Below are 16,520 nucleotides of genomic sequence, written 5' to 3'. Positions count from 1 at the left end.
ACACGCTCACTCTGGAGCTTGCTGTGGTGCTGTGTGTAGCACGCTGTTTTCAAGGTGACGAGTGGACAGGCAGACTCAGCTTTTAAGCAAACAAGGACAAGAAGTGCTCAGAATAGAGTAATATTTGAGCATCTATAATTCTATGACAAATGAGTGATAGCAATATGATTAAACACCCCAGAACAAGTCAGTAGTGGACCTTGAGTGGAGATTTATCCTTTAGTAGTTTGAATTGATCATTTTGCCCAATTTAAACTGCAGTGAGAGAAAGATTTTCTTCATGAGTCATCAGCAGTGGTCAAAGAGTGGTGAAGAACTGTGTCATGCACCTGGAAGTCGGCGGTGACGGAGCCCCCGCAGACGTCGATGAGCTCTGTCATGTCATAGTAAGCATCAAAGGTCCAGATGCAGCTCTTGAGGTTGAGGTGCTTGTAGAGCTGGATGCTCTTGACCTCCCGGACATTGGGGTTGAACTGGTAGGGGCGGTCGTAACCTGGCCCCAGAGAGATGCTGTCAAAGGACACATCATCCAGGAAACCCGTCTCTGTGGAGGAAGGTCGTCAGAGTTTGGATTAGCTGTAGCAGATCTAAAAACTTTGTGATATGGTTCAACTCCCAGGAGGGTTTTGATGAAAAGACGATGAGGTGTGTGTGTGTGTGTGTGTGTGTATATGATACTGTGTGTTTGTTTGACTGACCAGAGAGACCCTGCAGGTCTTTGAGGGTAACAAGGTTGGAGCAGATGTGCTGCTGCCTATAGATGGACTCTGACAGCAGGAAGTGCAGGTTGTGCAGCGGCATGGTGGACACCAGGGGGAGCATGCCGTCCTGATGGGGGATCTGCACTGAGATATGGATACTAGACAAGGACACACAGAGCAGCAAAGAAAAGACATGAACAAACAAAACATCAAGTTTTAGTCAACACTTTCATCAATTTAAAAAGCTGGCCCTGCTCACCGGTTGGGGTGCTCCTTGTGCTTGACGTCCAGGTATTTGAGCGTGGCGATGAAGGACTGAGCCTGGAAGCCTCTGGCTGTTCCTGTGGTAACAGGCGTGTGGCAGATGGAGCCCTCTGTGCCGATGGTGGCGATGTTACTCCTCAGCGGTGTCCCAAGGTGACCCGCCTTGTCCCTGGCCTGAGCAACGCAGCGGACATGGAAGCGACGGCTGAAATAGATACTGTCCAGGACCTGAGAGAGATGACAGAGGAACGAATGAGACACGAGAGAGTGTGAGAAAGGCCATAAGAGGAAAAAATGGCTGTTCAGGGAATTTCTTCCATGATTAAGAGGTTCTCACTCGACACTCAACCAATGAGATAACGTCAAAAGCTTTCTAGATGCTGCCTTTACCCTAATGTTAAAACTGGTCACTTTGTACTTATGAGTCTACATTAAACTCACCATCAGCGTTCTGACTCATCAATCGATCACCTCGGCTCTATCTATTCCTCTTTAGAAATCCCAACTCACCATATGGTTGACGCTGGTATATGGGGTGGTGTCTGTGACTGTCTCGAAGGGGGAACGTGCCCCGCTGGTGTCAGTAGGCGCCGCCACTTCCCAGGAGAAGTGAACTTGGGTCTGGTTGATGCCCGCCTCCTCGCAGCGCTCCCTCATCACAGAGTACTTGGGGTAGTGAGGGTCACAGGGAGTGACGCACACCAGAGGGTAACCGGGAGAGGGCATCTTCTTACTGCCTTCCTTGGTCACCTCCTGCACGTGATCATAGTCAGCGAGCGAGACCACCTGAGGAGGAGGCAGGATGGGTAATGATGAAGCTGTTTCTTGGAATTCAACTTTATTTTCTTCTTCACTGCATTGTTTTTATTTCAGCACGGTCCAGAGATGGGTAAAGCACAAACACAGCATGAGATGAGATTCATGCTGAGGTACTAGAAGGCAGGTGGAATCAAACCAGCCATCATATAACATTTTAATGGAATATGAACATAGCTGAACTGATGTGCTTATTATAATTGTTCTGGTTAAATGCACAAGAAATGTAAAAACCTGTAAACAAATGCCTGAGGGAAAATGCTGCCTCTGGTTCCTGCTGCTGTTTTGGAGTCGCTGAATATGTATAAGGACAGAGGAGTGCTATTGCTGGGAGTGGCAATGTTTCTGGTTTCTAGCTCAAGGCTGTGTAAGTGCTAAAAACATGTTAAGCTGTCAGCACTGCTGGAAACAGACAAATGCTTATGTTCTCTGGTGAAAACAAACACGCAAGCCAGACAAAAATCCTTCGAAAAGCTGCTTAAAACACTTCCTGTGCTTTAGTCCTACTGTTTTACATCTTTATGTTGTTAGATTGTGTTTTATCATCAAAAAAGACAAACTGGGTGAATTATGAGTTACAATATGTCAAAACTGCCATTATTTCATTTACAGCCGATTGAAAAATTTAGATTCCATTTAACACTTCTTACAATTGGCGTGGCAGGAAGGATGAGGCTGCCTGAAGCCTCCTGGTCCAAAATGGTCACTGTTGCCATAGTGATCTCCCCGAGCACTGCCTCCACAGGGTCATCAGGGCCAAGGACCAATGAGAAGGACTCATGCCACTCCCTGTCTTCATTGGACAAAATCTCCACTTTGAACAGGATGTGGTCCATCCCTGCAGAGTGAAGCAAAAGAAGACGTTTATGGGATGTTTCAGCTTTCCTCTACCTCCCACACCAAGTTATATCCTGAGATTTACAACATACAAAGAATAATCCTTTGACAGATGCAACTTCTCTGCTGTTTTTCTGGGTTAGTCACGTGTATTTTCAGCACTGACCTGGGGTGAATTTAAGCACTCTGCTCTTGGGATTGTAGTCGACTCCAGACTGGGCCGATCCATCCCGAGTGCTGCAGCGGATCTTAGAGGTCCGATCCAAATCGCCCCGGCGGATCACCTTGATGTTGAGTACCTCGATGCCATCGGGACCAGGAGGCTCTCTGACCTGGTAGGAAGCCTGTTCAAACTCAATGGTGGGAGCTGGAGGAACAGGAGAGGATGAAAGGTCACAGAGCTGCCCTCTGGTGGTGACTAATGTGTCACTGACTGTATATAATGATGTGGACATTAAGAGATACACTCACTTGCTAATTAATTAGGGACACATAGATAGAACTAAAGCACTCAAATAGAAGTTCTCCCTGTGAAGGTTTTGTTTTAGAAATGTGTTGATTCAACTATGCGATCATGTTTGTAGGCTGCAGTTTGAGGTTGCATTGTGTCAGCTGTTTCCAATATTTTATCCACCCGTTTTTAGCAATGCCTGCTTACCATCTTCATCATTAGTGATGGTGATGGTAACAATGTCGCTAACGCCCACCATGGCACCACTCCAATGGTCACCCAGTGGTGTTCCAAGATGCACCTGGAACTCCTCTTCAGGCTCAAAAACGGAGTCATCATTGATGTGAACTGTGCAGTTTTTGACCTGAGAAGCAAACACAAAACACTTGAATGGGCAGTCAAGTAATGAAACAGATGCATTCAGAAAAAATGGAATTAATCTACTTCAGATAAACATTGCGAACTAAACTCTACCTTCTCTCCTTTGAGGAAAGTGATGCGAGACTCATCAGCATTCCTCCTCTCCTCAAAGTCATCCATCACCATGGCTGACATGGTCCGAGTGAAACAGCGCACTGACGACTTGAAGGACAGGTCACCCGTGCGGATGATGGGGATGTGGAGGACAATGTCTTTCTCCTTCACGGTGTAGGCACTCTTCTCAAACTGCATGCTGGGAACTGAGAGAGGGGATGATGGCTGTGAGAAATCTCACTCTAAATTCTAAATGCTGCTCAATGTAATCGAGATATCAATCATTCATAAGGTATGTGAGAAGCCTCAAATGAAATGCATACTGAATTTGGTCTGAAATGAATGTTTTGAAGTTGTACATACTGTCCTGGAAGGTGTCAGTGATGACGACGTTGGCTTCATAGGGCTCTTGGAGGACAGCACCCTGAGGAGAACTAAGGAACACTATAAAAGACTCAGATCCTTCGATGGACGGGTTCTGGATGTCGTCCATGATGGTCAAACTGCAGGTCTGTAACAAAGGAGGCCAGAGCATTAACAAGGTTTCTAATGGTGTCCTTGTAAAGATGTTACTATTGAAGAATTAACTGAGCTGCCCTTTATCTGTGTAAAGATGCTTTGAACAACACTAAATGTGTTTTTTTTTTTTTTAGAATCAGTGAGAAATCTCTGTCCTTACCTCCTCAGTTTTTCCAGGTTTGAACTCCACCTTTTTGGAGCTGGGGATGTAGTCGACACCTGGGCTGGCTGAGGGGGGGTCTGAAGGTCGGGTAGCACACCACACAGAGGTCACAGAGGATAGGTCACTGCCATGGCGCAGCACTGGTATCTCAATTGTGCCTGGATTTTGGTGATAAGAATGAAATACGGGTTTAGAAAATGTGAAAAGAATCAAGGTATCTGTATCATAAAATTATACGTATATGTATACTGGAGCACTTTGTTCGGGCAAAGAAATGACAGCCGGGGCAGATACTGGGTGACCTTCAACAGCCCTGATTTACTAAGTAATTTAAGTCTTGAACTAAAAGCAGCATATGATGCTTTGATACCTTTATCCAAAGTTAAAGGTATGTCAGAGTACCACAAAAAGAAAAGAGAGAGAGAGAGAGAGAGAGAGAGAGAGAGAGAGAGAGCAGATGAGGTTTGGCAGACTGAGAGATGAAGGTGGTCAGTGTATTCACAGCACAACTTATTGCACACATACATCTTTCTATCAAGTGATATATGACATTAGCTTTCAAGTTACAATGTCACCACAAGTGATTCAAAAAACTTACATGTGGCATAGTGTGACTGTCAACACACTGATTTAAAAGCAGTAGCCTGTTGTGCTAATTATGAAAAGAGGCAACTGTCAATGCTGCGTTTCCTGCTTCATAACACATTATTATCAAAAACACTGAATGTATAGACTAACAGAGAGCTAATAATCTTGTTTCTATAAATGTGATGTATTCACGTAAATGTTCGGGGAGTATGTTTACATTCTGTTTCATGTGCACCAATTATGTACAGAGATTTAGGAAAGGGTAGGGGTCCACAGATGCCGCACTACTGGCAAGAAATGAATGCTTCACCCTCTGATGTAGCCATTAGAAAACTTCCCTTTCCAAAGACAATGTGAAACTCTCCTTGGCACCTTCCAGATTTCCCCATGGACACCATTAATTTTTCTCATTTCTCTTCAAGAGTATAGCTACGCTGTGAAATTTAAACAGAGATCGTAACTCTTGGCGGTTGAGAAAAAGCGCAAAAGTAATTCTGTGAAAATGCAGAAAGAAAAAAAAAGTCTAAAACTAGTCTGTGCACAGGTGGACGTGTGAGGACTGCTCATACCTGCGTCTTCACTGAAAGTAAAGGTGGCGTTCGCAAGAGAAACAGTGGATGCATCGTTGGGTCCATCGATGACGACCTTGGCCAACGTCACGGAGCCCATGCGGGCATTATCTGAGGCGTCTGACAGCACCAGCTCGAATTCCTCAGACAGCTCGTACTCGCTGTCATCAATGAGCTTCACATCACAAGTGGACATGCTGACTCCAGGGCCGAAGATGACGCGGTTGTCGTTACTCATGCCGCGGCTCTTGTAGTCGGAACCGGACTCCAGAGCGTGGAGGCTGCTGCCCTGAGCCGTCTTGGCCACAGTGTAGCAGAGAGCCGACACGGTGCTGGAGGAGTCACCTGAGCGGAAATGAGGCAAGAGAGGGAGGGTCACTGCTGCTCATGCTGGTCCGGCTGGACATTCATGATGCTGCTGTGCAAGCGTTCCTTACCTTTTCTCTCAATGGGCACGTGGATGAAGCCAGTGCTCTCGTTGACGTGGTACGTCTTCTTATCAAACTGCAGAGTTGGTTCATCCTCTGTGTCGTTGATGTTGACGAGGGCGCGCGTGTTTCCACCCAGCAGCGCGTACACAGGCATGCTCAGCTCCACGTGGAAGCTCTCCATTCCCTCAAACACCTTGTCGTCATTAATGACGATGGTGCACACCTTGGTGTCCTCCCGCTCATCAAACTGTACCTGTGAATCAACGGGACAGCAGCGGTGTTGCTCAATATGCTTTTTTGTTGATGGCTCAACGTAACGTCTAATGGTCAATCTATAAAACCAAGAATGCGGATGATGGAGGACCTGAAATTGGAAGCACTTATTGTGTATCAGTGCAGGCCAAATCAAGGTGGAACAAATAAAAACAGAATATAATGCAGTGGTGAGAAGCAGCTAATGTCTCAAAGGCCAAGAGAAGTCCTGGGGTCTTAACTGAGGGCAATGGATGCTTGTGTGAATGATAAAAATTTGACACTGGTCACCTGTCCAGCATATTCCACATAGTCCTGCTGGCCTGGACGGGATCCGACGCTGCTGGTGGAGGTGGCGCTGTCCTGTTCGGTGCGGCAGAGCACGATGGCGTACTGGTTGAGGTTACCTGTTCGCTTCACTGTCACAGCCACCGTGCCGGCTTTCTCACTCACATTGTAACTGTGGAAACGTCCCGGAAAAAGAGAGGTTATTTTACTTTCCTCATTAAAGAACAAGAACAAGGATGCTGCAGGAGGACTGGTATGGCTTTTGGAAGCAATGTGATATGTTTCTTTATTAAGTAAGAGGTGAAGTTATGCCATTTCAGGAAAACAAGTATTTCATCCTGACAACTTTTTAAAGTAAAATCCAACAGTGAACGAGCAGATGCTGGTTTTAGAAGACCCCTCACCCACAATACAGACCTTCTGTGCTCAAAGCTGATGAGTGACCACTGGATGTGGAAGAGGTTGTCGCTGACCACGTTTGGCTTGCTGTCTTTGACCAGGAATTTGAAGTTGTCCATGGTTTCCTGAACGTTCTCCTGATCCAGCACGTAGCGGATCAGACCCAGGTTGATATCAGCTAGAAAGAAACAAGGTCAGAGTGTTAATGTTCCAACAATGAATTCCTTTATTTCACTGATTCAGTGACTGTTTCTTCTCTCTTCAGGTCACAAAGGGGTTCGCATTGTGTGGAAGAGCTTCTGATGTTAAAATAACATGGACGGGACACTGTGACAGGAAGTTAGCAGTGAGCACCTGATTTAATCAATTAGCACTGATTGGTTCATGTCAGTCTGACCTTACTGTGAGGAAGGAGACAACCAAAAAGGCAGAGTCCCCACAGGGCTCGAATCTTAATAATAAAACTCTTTGTGAAGAACGTATTTTCTGTGAAATAATGACTCCATAATTTGCAGCCTCTGGCCTTTTTCCATTAGTTGAGAGAAATAAAAGAAGTTGAAAATGAAGATGAAAGTCATCATTGGTTCTCTGTTCCTGCTCATTTATACCTTCCAGAGGAGGGTGGAGAAAAGGAAATACTTTGTAAATGAGGCCTGAAAGCCACAAAAAAAAAAAAGATGAGCATCCCCGTGCTAGAAAGATGATCGAATGACCTTCAGAATAAACAGAACTAAACAAGATGAACAGAAATAAGTGAGTGAGCATCAGCATATGGAAGAGTATGAGAGCAAATGTTGACAGTTGAGATCATGCTGAGAGACAGTTTGTACGAGTAAAACCCTCTCTCAGGCTCAGGGTTGATTTCACTTATTGGATATTTGCTATCATTCACAAAACGATGTTTACATGCTCCAAATTGAGAATGCAACACATCAAAGTGTCTGTTTCGAGTTGCTCTCCAGCCTAAAGGATCAACATTTCACAAAAACACAGTGACATTGATCCCTGGCTGCAACCTAGAGGTGAAGATAAGCAGACACATGATGGGAACATTCAAACAGATTGGCTGCGAAAACGTGGGCAAGGGCAAACTGGAAGAAAAGCACTCCCACGGCTGGAGAGTTGCCTTTCAGCAAAACTATCAGTGGAGAAAAGACGGATTGTCCCGTCCTTGACCCGTCAACCCTTCTCACTGGGAAGACATTTAAAACGCAGAGTCCCAATTCAAAACCTCATCGTGTCATGTGGCTGTTTAGTTATCATCCTCCTTCAAACGAAATCATAAAATGACTGAAGGGATTAGAAAACTGAATGTTTGCTTTCCTCTTTTTAAACAAAAAACACTTTTCCCTGTGCAGACATTGAGAAATCCTCCAAATTAAATCATCTTAGAAGAAAACAGAATTTGTGAGGAGAGGTCACAAACAGACATGGCTTCATTTTAAGGAAACCAAAGCCACCCACTCGATCTGTATAAACAAGTTTTATTAAAAAAGCTGTAATGACACTAACAGGAAGACCCTTCCAAAACGGTGGCAAACCCTCCTCCCCTTAGTAACACATACTAAAAATAGCTGATGTAAATGCAGTAGCACACAGCTTTTTTGTGACATGGAACCTGCGTACCTTGTGTGAAGGTGGTGATGGGGTTGCCAGGTTTCAGCTTGCTCTCCAGGAAGCCATGCTTTGGCGCTGTGGTGATTTCATAGACCAGCTGCCCATCATCTGTGTCTGGGTCCATGGTCAGCAGCTCCTTCTTGGTGATCAGGTTGGTGGCCTGATGGACATTTGAAACAGAAATGACTGTGTTGCACCTGTGCTGTAGCCACATCATGACTAACCATGATGAATCTTGCACTGCAGATATCATCTACAGTCTGAAGGCAAACACTTTAGCAAGGCATTTCCCCCTCTCAAAATGCTGATGATAATGATTGCGTCTCTCGCCTCTGCTCTCTCTCAAACTGCTGCAATGATCTGGATACATTAAAGCAAAGGAAGTCTCTGTGCTGCCTTCCTCGCTAATGTAGTGGTTCCATAAACTTAATGCAGATTAGACTTCTGCTGTTATTTTTAGTACTCGAAAGGAAATAGAGAAGTAGAGGGTCGGTGACAGTTGCTCCGAGAGATTGATCTTTTGTTGTCATCTTCATACGAGTGTCCTGGAGTTTGCTATAGTTAAAACCATCTGGAGCACTTTATTTAACCGTAGAGAAAGACATTACTGCTGCTGCCTGTCCTTCTGAAAACGAATAATTCAAATGAGTGTTTGTTGATTTTTATCGTGGTAGATCCATGAACCTTAATATTTCATTTTTAATGCACATTTGTTGGGTCTCTTGGGTCATTTTTCAAAACTGAAAATGTATATACTACAGTTCCTGCATGTTCAAACCATTTACTCCTAAAAATGTATAATTTATAGGGATCCAAGCCCACATTAAGTTTTTAAAACTGCCAGAGGCAAACACAGATTTTTTTCCCCATCTATCCCATAAGGGCAAGAACATGAAAGAAGAAGACCAATGCATATTGCAATGTCTTACAGAAAAGATACTCAGTTCAAGCTGCAGCTAAACAGGCCCATTTCCACTGGAAAGGATTATATCAAAACACACACACACACACACACACACACACACAGCCGCTCTACCAGATGAGCTAACTGGGCGACTCTGGAAAAGACGTTTTACTGAGGAATTGTAACTTCACTTTCTTGTCAGCTGTTCAGAGCAGATGCATTGTGTGTTCATTTTTCTCAGCGATAAAACATCCCAGACTTAATTACTTGTGGTGCAAACACAGACTCAGGATGAGTGAACCAAGACACCATATGTCCATGTCCGCTGGAGAAACTCGTGGGTCCGCTGTGTTGAGGTGTTTAAACCAGCAGGGGGAGCAAGTTAATTACACATTGTGAGCAAACAGCAATTGAGTTTCTCTTTGCACTTCTGTCAGTCAAGAAGACACATTCAAGGCGTCGCTGTGATACAATCAGCTGGAGAGGACACAGAGCTGTGTGTGCACAATCAAGTCATTCTTGAAAATGGTATTTACTCATGGGGAGTTTGCTGAGCATGCAGACCACTCTGCAACAACCCAGCCTCCGCTACATTCAAAGTCTTTGGTCTGTAACGTGTCCACTGAAACCACAGTGTCCTATTTGAGACCAATGGGCAGGACAGAAGTCCTGTTATTTGCAATGCAATGCAACTTAACTTAGTGATTTGAAAGGGTAATAAATCGGAAAAAAAATGTCCATTAATGGGTCCATTACTCCTTTCACAGCTACTAATTAACATCCGAATTTCCCCTCTGGGTGTTTAATACAGGATTATCTCATCTTATTTGATTAAACATCGCCATGGAAAAGCAAAAACAATACACTATGTTTGCAGACATTCTACAAGAGGAAGACTAATACCTTGTTCTCCATGTACTCCAGCCACTGCAGTCCCAGGTTGGTGACGATGCGCGGTGTCCCATCATCAACCGGCAGAATGTCGATCTTGAACTTCTGTGGAGCCGCTGTCACTATCTGGAAAACCAAAGAGTTAAAAATACACTTTTGAAGACGCTCTTTAGAGGAATGTTATGGACAGTCACAAAAAAGACGATTTAATTGCTCAAGCCGTTTTATTCCCAGCCTTGTCTTTAAACTTGTTCTTACTACTCCTGGTGGTAATATATAGACTTGACTCTCAACAGTTTTCACTTGAAATATCCCAGTTTACTGCAGTTACTGCTTTGTGTCTGCGGTGCAAGAGGGAATACAGAGAGAGCAGCCTGTCATCACACAGACGCTGTTCATGCCAACTTTGACACGTGCCATTTGAAGGATGCATTCATCCAGAGGATGTTATAGGAGCTCATACATTATTTAATAACACGACAGCTCTAGTGGGAAGAAATGCACCTCAAACACTGGCAGTGTTAAGGCCACAAACCGCCTTCTGAGCAGCAGAGCACGTGACCACTGAGTCCCCAGGCGATCGACAGATAATAAACACAAACCTAAGAAGTGTGTGTTTTTGTGTGTGTGTGTTAGTGTGTAATTAAGGGATATCAATACCTGCCTACTGTCATTCAGTTTAATCATGTGGACTATTTGTAGTGACAGGTGGTGGAGGGCGGCTGAGAGGGACGGCTAAATTGACAGGCGGAGGAGTCAATTCACCCTGAGGCTCGCTCATAACTACAACCATAAAGCTGACATTAACAACACACACGCATGCAGATGTTTGAACATCTATAAGCTTGTGAGGACCCTCATTTAATGTATACTTAACCAATGGTTTCTGGTGTAGCCGTGAAAACTAACCACTGGTAGACAGGAAGAAAGAAATTACAAACATTCTGCTACACAAAACTGTTTCAGACACTTCTGCATAATTTGATTTTCTTTTAGTTTTACTAAAGGAAACCCCTAACCCTAACCCTAACCCTAACCCTAACCCACAGGCCTCTGAAAATCACTCAAATTAAATCATCCCTGAGGTTAAAACTACTGTCCTTCACCTTCCAAAAATGCCCTCACCTTCAAAGCTCGCCCTCACTTTTCACAATGTCCTTCCTTCCCTTATTTTCTAGAAATGTCCACACTATCACAAAAACATGTCCTCATTTTCCAAACATGTCTTCACTTTCCAAAGATGTCCACACTTTCTAAAAATTGTTTCACTCTGCAAACATGACCTCACTTCACAAAAGCGTCAAGGTCCTCATAAAGATGGAAGTATGAGAGCACACAAACTGCTGATTCACCCCTCCCGTCATAAAAAGGTCAGCGCATACACACACATACAGAGCCATGCATGCACACACACACACACATAGACATGCACCCACCCGTGCCCTAACTCTGCTAATTCAATCATCCAGCTGTAATAAAAATGTCAGGAAGCTGCCTCATACACACACACACACACACACACACACACCAACACACAATCAAAGTGCAAATTCAGCCTTCCTGTTGTGGTAAAAATGTCAATGCACACACACACTATACACACACACACACACACACACACACACACGCTGCTACCTCCTTGCCGCCCTCTTCGACCATGAAGAGCAGGTTGGTGCCATCTGCCACAGTGAAGGTGAAGCGGTCCTTGAGCGAGTTGGAGCCGTCGTGGTTGTAGCTGATGCGGTTCTGGTAGATGTCGTCCATGCTGAAGCTGCTGGTCTGCCTGTAGTGTTGGCCGTTGCTCGTGCGCTCGATGGTGCCATGACGAGGAGCCTGGACGACGGTGAAGATAATGGACTCCGCCTGGAAGAAAAGGTGTGTTTTAGTGGGAAAAATGGAGGGAATGTGTGAAATTATGAAAGCTCTTATTGCAGCTGTAGACCGGACTGTTCAGAGGAAGGAGTGCAGTGAAGACGGCAGATTGATGGGATTATCAGTGTAAGAGTCTCAGAGAGTGGATTTTTCCTTTAAGCGTCAGGAAAAAGTCTTTATGACGTTGCTGCCAGAGAAAATAAAGCTGCAGAGAACAGCTGGCTTTCTAGACAACAGAGGCTTGTGTCCTACCTCAGTGTCTGCATCAGTGGCTTTCAGCTCAAATTCGGTGATGGTCTTCCTCACTCCTTCCTGGACCCTCATGCCAGGAACCTGGAGCAGAGGCAGGGAGTCGTCCACCGGCTTGATGGTTATGTAGAACGTCTGGGCAACCTGGAAGCAACACAGGACGGTATGAATCCATGCTGAAGCAAACCTAGATGTGCACCTCTCTTTGAGAAAACACTGTTCATTTTATTAACTAAAACATATTACTTGTGCATCAAAGACTTCAGTTTAAGGCCACATTTGTCACGGGCAACTTTAGTCATCTGGAAATTTCCATACAAACTTAAGGATTTGGTGTTACTTTACAGGTTGACTCCTACTTCTTAAATAGGTTCACATGTTTTCAAACAATACTGACATACCCAAATGCACCATCTATAAAGAGTGAATATTGTTCTGAAAAGAGTGATTTTGGCACCTTTGGATACACAGTGATTATATTCACACTGTGAAGCCTCGTATTAACTTGCATTTTTGCACAGAAGGAAAACTGTGGATTTTCTCCCCCATCACTTACAGTGGAATCGGTTTAGGACGGGATTTCTTCACGGCCGATACGGAGGAGGAAGGATTACAGTGACAAATAACTCTTTCAATATACATATGGGCATGTGTGTATTATTTTAAGACAGATTTGGAAAAATGTGCACATCCTTGGCACATTCTACCCTTGAAGCCCATTGGATTATCCAGAAAAATGTACTGTCACAAAGCTGCAAATGGTTGTTTTTCATAGCTTGTGATAACGTTTTGGAGATTGGTGGTTTTCACAGTTCAGCAGCGATATGTAATGTTAATGTATTGCTCTGAAAGCAACGATGATGGTCATGGTTTCCACTATCTGTATACGTTTCAGCCAAGTGAGAAAACTATATGCAGTCACTTTCTGTGCTGTATGCTCAGGTGGAACAACACATCTGTAAAATCCAGATGACATAACCCAAATAGCACAAAGTGCAGTTAGAGCAGAAACTGTGCACTGGTATGCCCTTGAGCAATCCCTTCTCATCACACACAGACTAAAATATTCTGCTTCAGCATCTCTTTAAAACAGAGCAAACTTTAAAAACTCTAATGCAAAATACTTGATATTAATATGCAGTGCCTTTCTAACAGAAAACTGACGAGGCCTCCCAACTGGAGAGAGGAGACTTAACAAAAGAAAAAGCACCAAACCACTTCACGAACACTAACCACTACAGTGGCAACAAAAGCCTCCACACACTGCAATCAGCCAGGCGTGAAGGCCAAATGACCTTTTTTCACATGTTTACTCAAGTCCTTGCGGTCCTCATTAGTCTGGATTAGCAAGGCAGATTTATGCATGAGGAGAACAGGGGATGAGTGAAGGGGAAGGGGGACTGAAAGGGCTTGAGAGCCACTTCCTCCACACTAAAAGATCTGATCTATATTTATTTATATATTTACTTTTCATAAAGTCCTTTATGGCTTACATTGAAAGGTAATTACTGTCCTATGGGTCAAGAAACTTTTGCTGACCCTTTTAATGAAGGATTGTGGCTGAGATATTTCAGGCTAAAAAGTTTCCTGTGAAACAAGAAAGTCAACGACAAAGCAGTGTGAAGGGCTTTTCATGCGGAGGACGAACACTGCCCGACTTTAATTCATTATCCTGAGAACGGAGAGACACGGGCGCGCCAGACGGGGTGTGTTACTGCTGAAAAGTGCTCAAGCACGAATCACGTACATGCACGTCTGCCTCCTCAAACAGAATTGTCTTATGCCAAACTTTTGATTATGGTGTGTGATGGGGAATGTCTCCGCTAAGCTGATCATTCTGTGGACACTTAACTTGGCTCCTGGCGATGACTCACGAGGCTCAGAAAGACAAAAGAGCTGCAGTGTGTTCTTTAGTTCTGTTGTAGCTCACCAACGATCCCAAAGCTCTGATAATGATTCACATATCTCAACTCTACTGGTGCTCTCTTTGTCACAAATTTAAAATCAGTCTGTCCCAACGTGGAGCTCATATGTGATCTAACACGAGTTCAGACATCGCTGTGGCACTGAAAAAACGATTTGGCTGTGACTGAATTGAAGTAACTGAATTCAGAAAATTGAATGTAAGATTTAAGTTCAGTTCGTCAGACGAATGTCAGGGCAGACACTGTCCTCAATTTCTTTCCTTTTTTTTTATTGTGAAATGCTGAATACTTCTTCAGGTCTCTAGAAATTCTTCTCATGAAGCGTGCATTTAAATTTAACTTACATCTAACCTGCTGAGTCCCACGGAAACCTCGATGGCCATAACCTGTGTTGGGTGGTCACAAGCCAACATGGTTGGTTATGCCATGCCAACACCCTGTGTCCCCACAGTACCTGAAGCTCCTTCATTTGTCACCATTTACCGCCAAATATCATGAAAACGTTCTTCAAGGCATCTCCTACATTGTTGGACCAAATTGAACCCACTCACCCCTAATGGGTGCTCAAAGCCCGTGCTATTCTTTAGAATCGACCCCCCTCATTCACCTCATTTGTCCCGTCCGATACGGTGAAGGAGAACTGGTCGGCATGCTTCTCTTCTTCGCTGGTGTGGACGTACTGGATGCTGCGGGATGCCAGGTCAGCTTGGGTGAACGTGCTGATTCTGGTGCCTGATGAGGGAAGAAGAACAGTCATCAGCTGAGTTGGAAGAATCAACATGAACTAATTTACTCCCTCTTTCTTTGACCACCATACATTCAGAGATACATCCCGACACATAAGATACACACAGACACACACTGAGGCTGCTTCTCTTTCAACACATGCTGCCACACTCGACTTCATGGTACTTGTTATTTATGTATTTTGCTGTTTCTCTACTAATCTTTTCTGTATTGAATTTCAGTGTCAGTTGTCTTCTGCTTGAATCTTCTTGGTCTGTTGGTCATCGCAGGTTGTTTTCTTTTTTTTAATCCTTTCTATTTTGGCATTATGCGGTTTTATAAGCGCCCCTTACCATTTATCTCAGAGCACACGCTGTGTTCCTCTTCTCTTTTTGTTTTTGGCTTTCATCATTTTAATGAGTAAATAAACTAAACTAAAACTAAACCTATTTAACGAGGATCCAGCTCAGCTTCACTCGCTGACTCCTCCACAGATTAAAACGTAATGAGGTCTGATGGCAACGATCAAACACGACGTGAAACTGAAGGCATTTGTCTAAAAGAAGAACCTAGAAACATATCCTGGCATCATCGGAGTTCTGTATCTGATTGAAATTTTCTCATATTTCAATCCCCATTATTTCATTGTTTAACTTTTCATTTTCACAGCAGACAGTTTAACAAATAAAAAAATGTACAATATAAATCACTAAATGAATACTCGATGGGTGCAGACAGGCTTTTGAGCCTTGAGATGAAAGCATGTGAGTCCTATAACTCAAAGCTAACAGGCAGTTACTGTTTTTTATGGGCCTGACATTGTATGAGGGGATGTTCAGTGATCTATAGATGACCTCTCGTGCTGCTGGTGACTTTCATGTGAAGGTGGCAGACAGGGCTGGCTGAAAAGCTATTTCCTTGCGCAGATGGGAGGAATTTCCCAAAATAAAAGTAAACATTGAAAAAAACTCCCAATGAAACGTGTCAAATATTATACAGTTAGCGCAATAACTCAATTCAACATGTCATCCAGGGCCTTAAGAAAATGGAAATGGAGGCTTTGCAACATCTTCTTCATGTCTATCTTTGACAGTGAAACACATGAAGTCTGTGCTTCCAGTTTGTGTCATCTATTCCCCGGCTGGAAGTTTATACATCATCATAATCAGGACAGGCACACAGGGAGACAGAGGCACCAGTCTCAGTCAGTGATGAAAATACCTGCTTATTTACAGCACTGTATTAAACGGAAATGTGTTTTCTTCCTCTTCCTTCTATTTGTCTTGACAGGGAATAGCAGGAAATAGCAAGTTTTTGTTTTCCAGAGGTTTAAACACAGGCTGAATGCTGGGCAGACTGTTACGTGTGCAAATCTGATTTAATTCTAGGATATGAGCACAGTTTCACAAGATAAAAAGGCTTTAAGAGTTATTTACTCAAAACGCACCAGAAAAAAGATTAGGGAAAAGCTTTGGGGTCTGTGGGGTTAGACAATTTAACATCATTATTTGAAATCATTGCTGTTATTGTTGAAGCTAGTGCACATGTTTTCCGAAGCATGCAATCACAAGTGTGATTAATACT

At 43.8% G+C, this 16,520-nt stretch overlaps 1 protein-coding gene across 2 annotated transcripts in view; it reads right to left on the bottom strand.

Annotated features, from left to right (window-relative positions):
• The window catches only part of fras1 (Fraser extracellular matrix complex subunit 1), a 221,217-nt gene that overhangs the window by 6,161 nt on the left and 198,536 nt on the right, over positions 1 to 16,520 (bottom strand). For both annotated transcript variants that reach the window (XM_076731113.1, XM_076731114.1), the window contains exons 47-65: positions 14,818 to 14,942; positions 12,289 to 12,429; positions 11,800 to 12,027; positions 10,177 to 10,290; positions 8,379 to 8,529; positions 6,771 to 6,930; positions 6,357 to 6,525; positions 5,820 to 6,066; positions 5,383 to 5,727; positions 4,223 to 4,383; positions 3,907 to 4,054; positions 3,544 to 3,749; positions 3,277 to 3,433; positions 2,785 to 2,985; positions 2,432 to 2,619; positions 1,476 to 1,751; positions 961 to 1,193; positions 699 to 859; positions 330 to 544 (exon numbers count right to left, since the gene is read on the bottom strand). In XM_076731113.1, coding sequence (XP_076587228.1) covers positions 330 to 544; positions 699 to 859; positions 961 to 1,193; positions 1,476 to 1,751; positions 2,432 to 2,619; positions 2,785 to 2,985; positions 3,277 to 3,433; positions 3,544 to 3,749; positions 3,907 to 4,054; positions 4,223 to 4,383; positions 5,383 to 5,727; positions 5,820 to 6,066; positions 6,357 to 6,525; positions 6,771 to 6,930; positions 8,379 to 8,529; positions 10,177 to 10,290; positions 11,800 to 12,027; positions 12,289 to 12,429; positions 14,818 to 14,942 — 3,626 coding nt within the window. The remainder of the gene's footprint in view (positions 1 to 329; positions 545 to 698; positions 860 to 960; positions 1,194 to 1,475; positions 1,752 to 2,431; positions 2,620 to 2,784; positions 2,986 to 3,276; positions 3,434 to 3,543; positions 3,750 to 3,906; positions 4,055 to 4,222; positions 4,384 to 5,382; positions 5,728 to 5,819; positions 6,067 to 6,356; positions 6,526 to 6,770; positions 6,931 to 8,378; positions 8,530 to 10,176; positions 10,291 to 11,799; positions 12,028 to 12,288; positions 12,430 to 14,817; positions 14,943 to 16,520) is intronic.

Source organism: Chaetodon auriga, chromosome 5 (genome assembly GCF_051107435.1).
Source record: "Chaetodon auriga isolate fChaAug3 chromosome 5, fChaAug3.hap1, whole genome shotgun sequence".
In the NCBI taxonomy this organism is placed as follows: domain Eukaryota; kingdom Metazoa; phylum Chordata; class Actinopteri; order Chaetodontiformes; family Chaetodontidae; genus Chaetodon; species Chaetodon auriga.
This window is presented reverse-complemented; position numbering and strand designations above follow the sequence as displayed.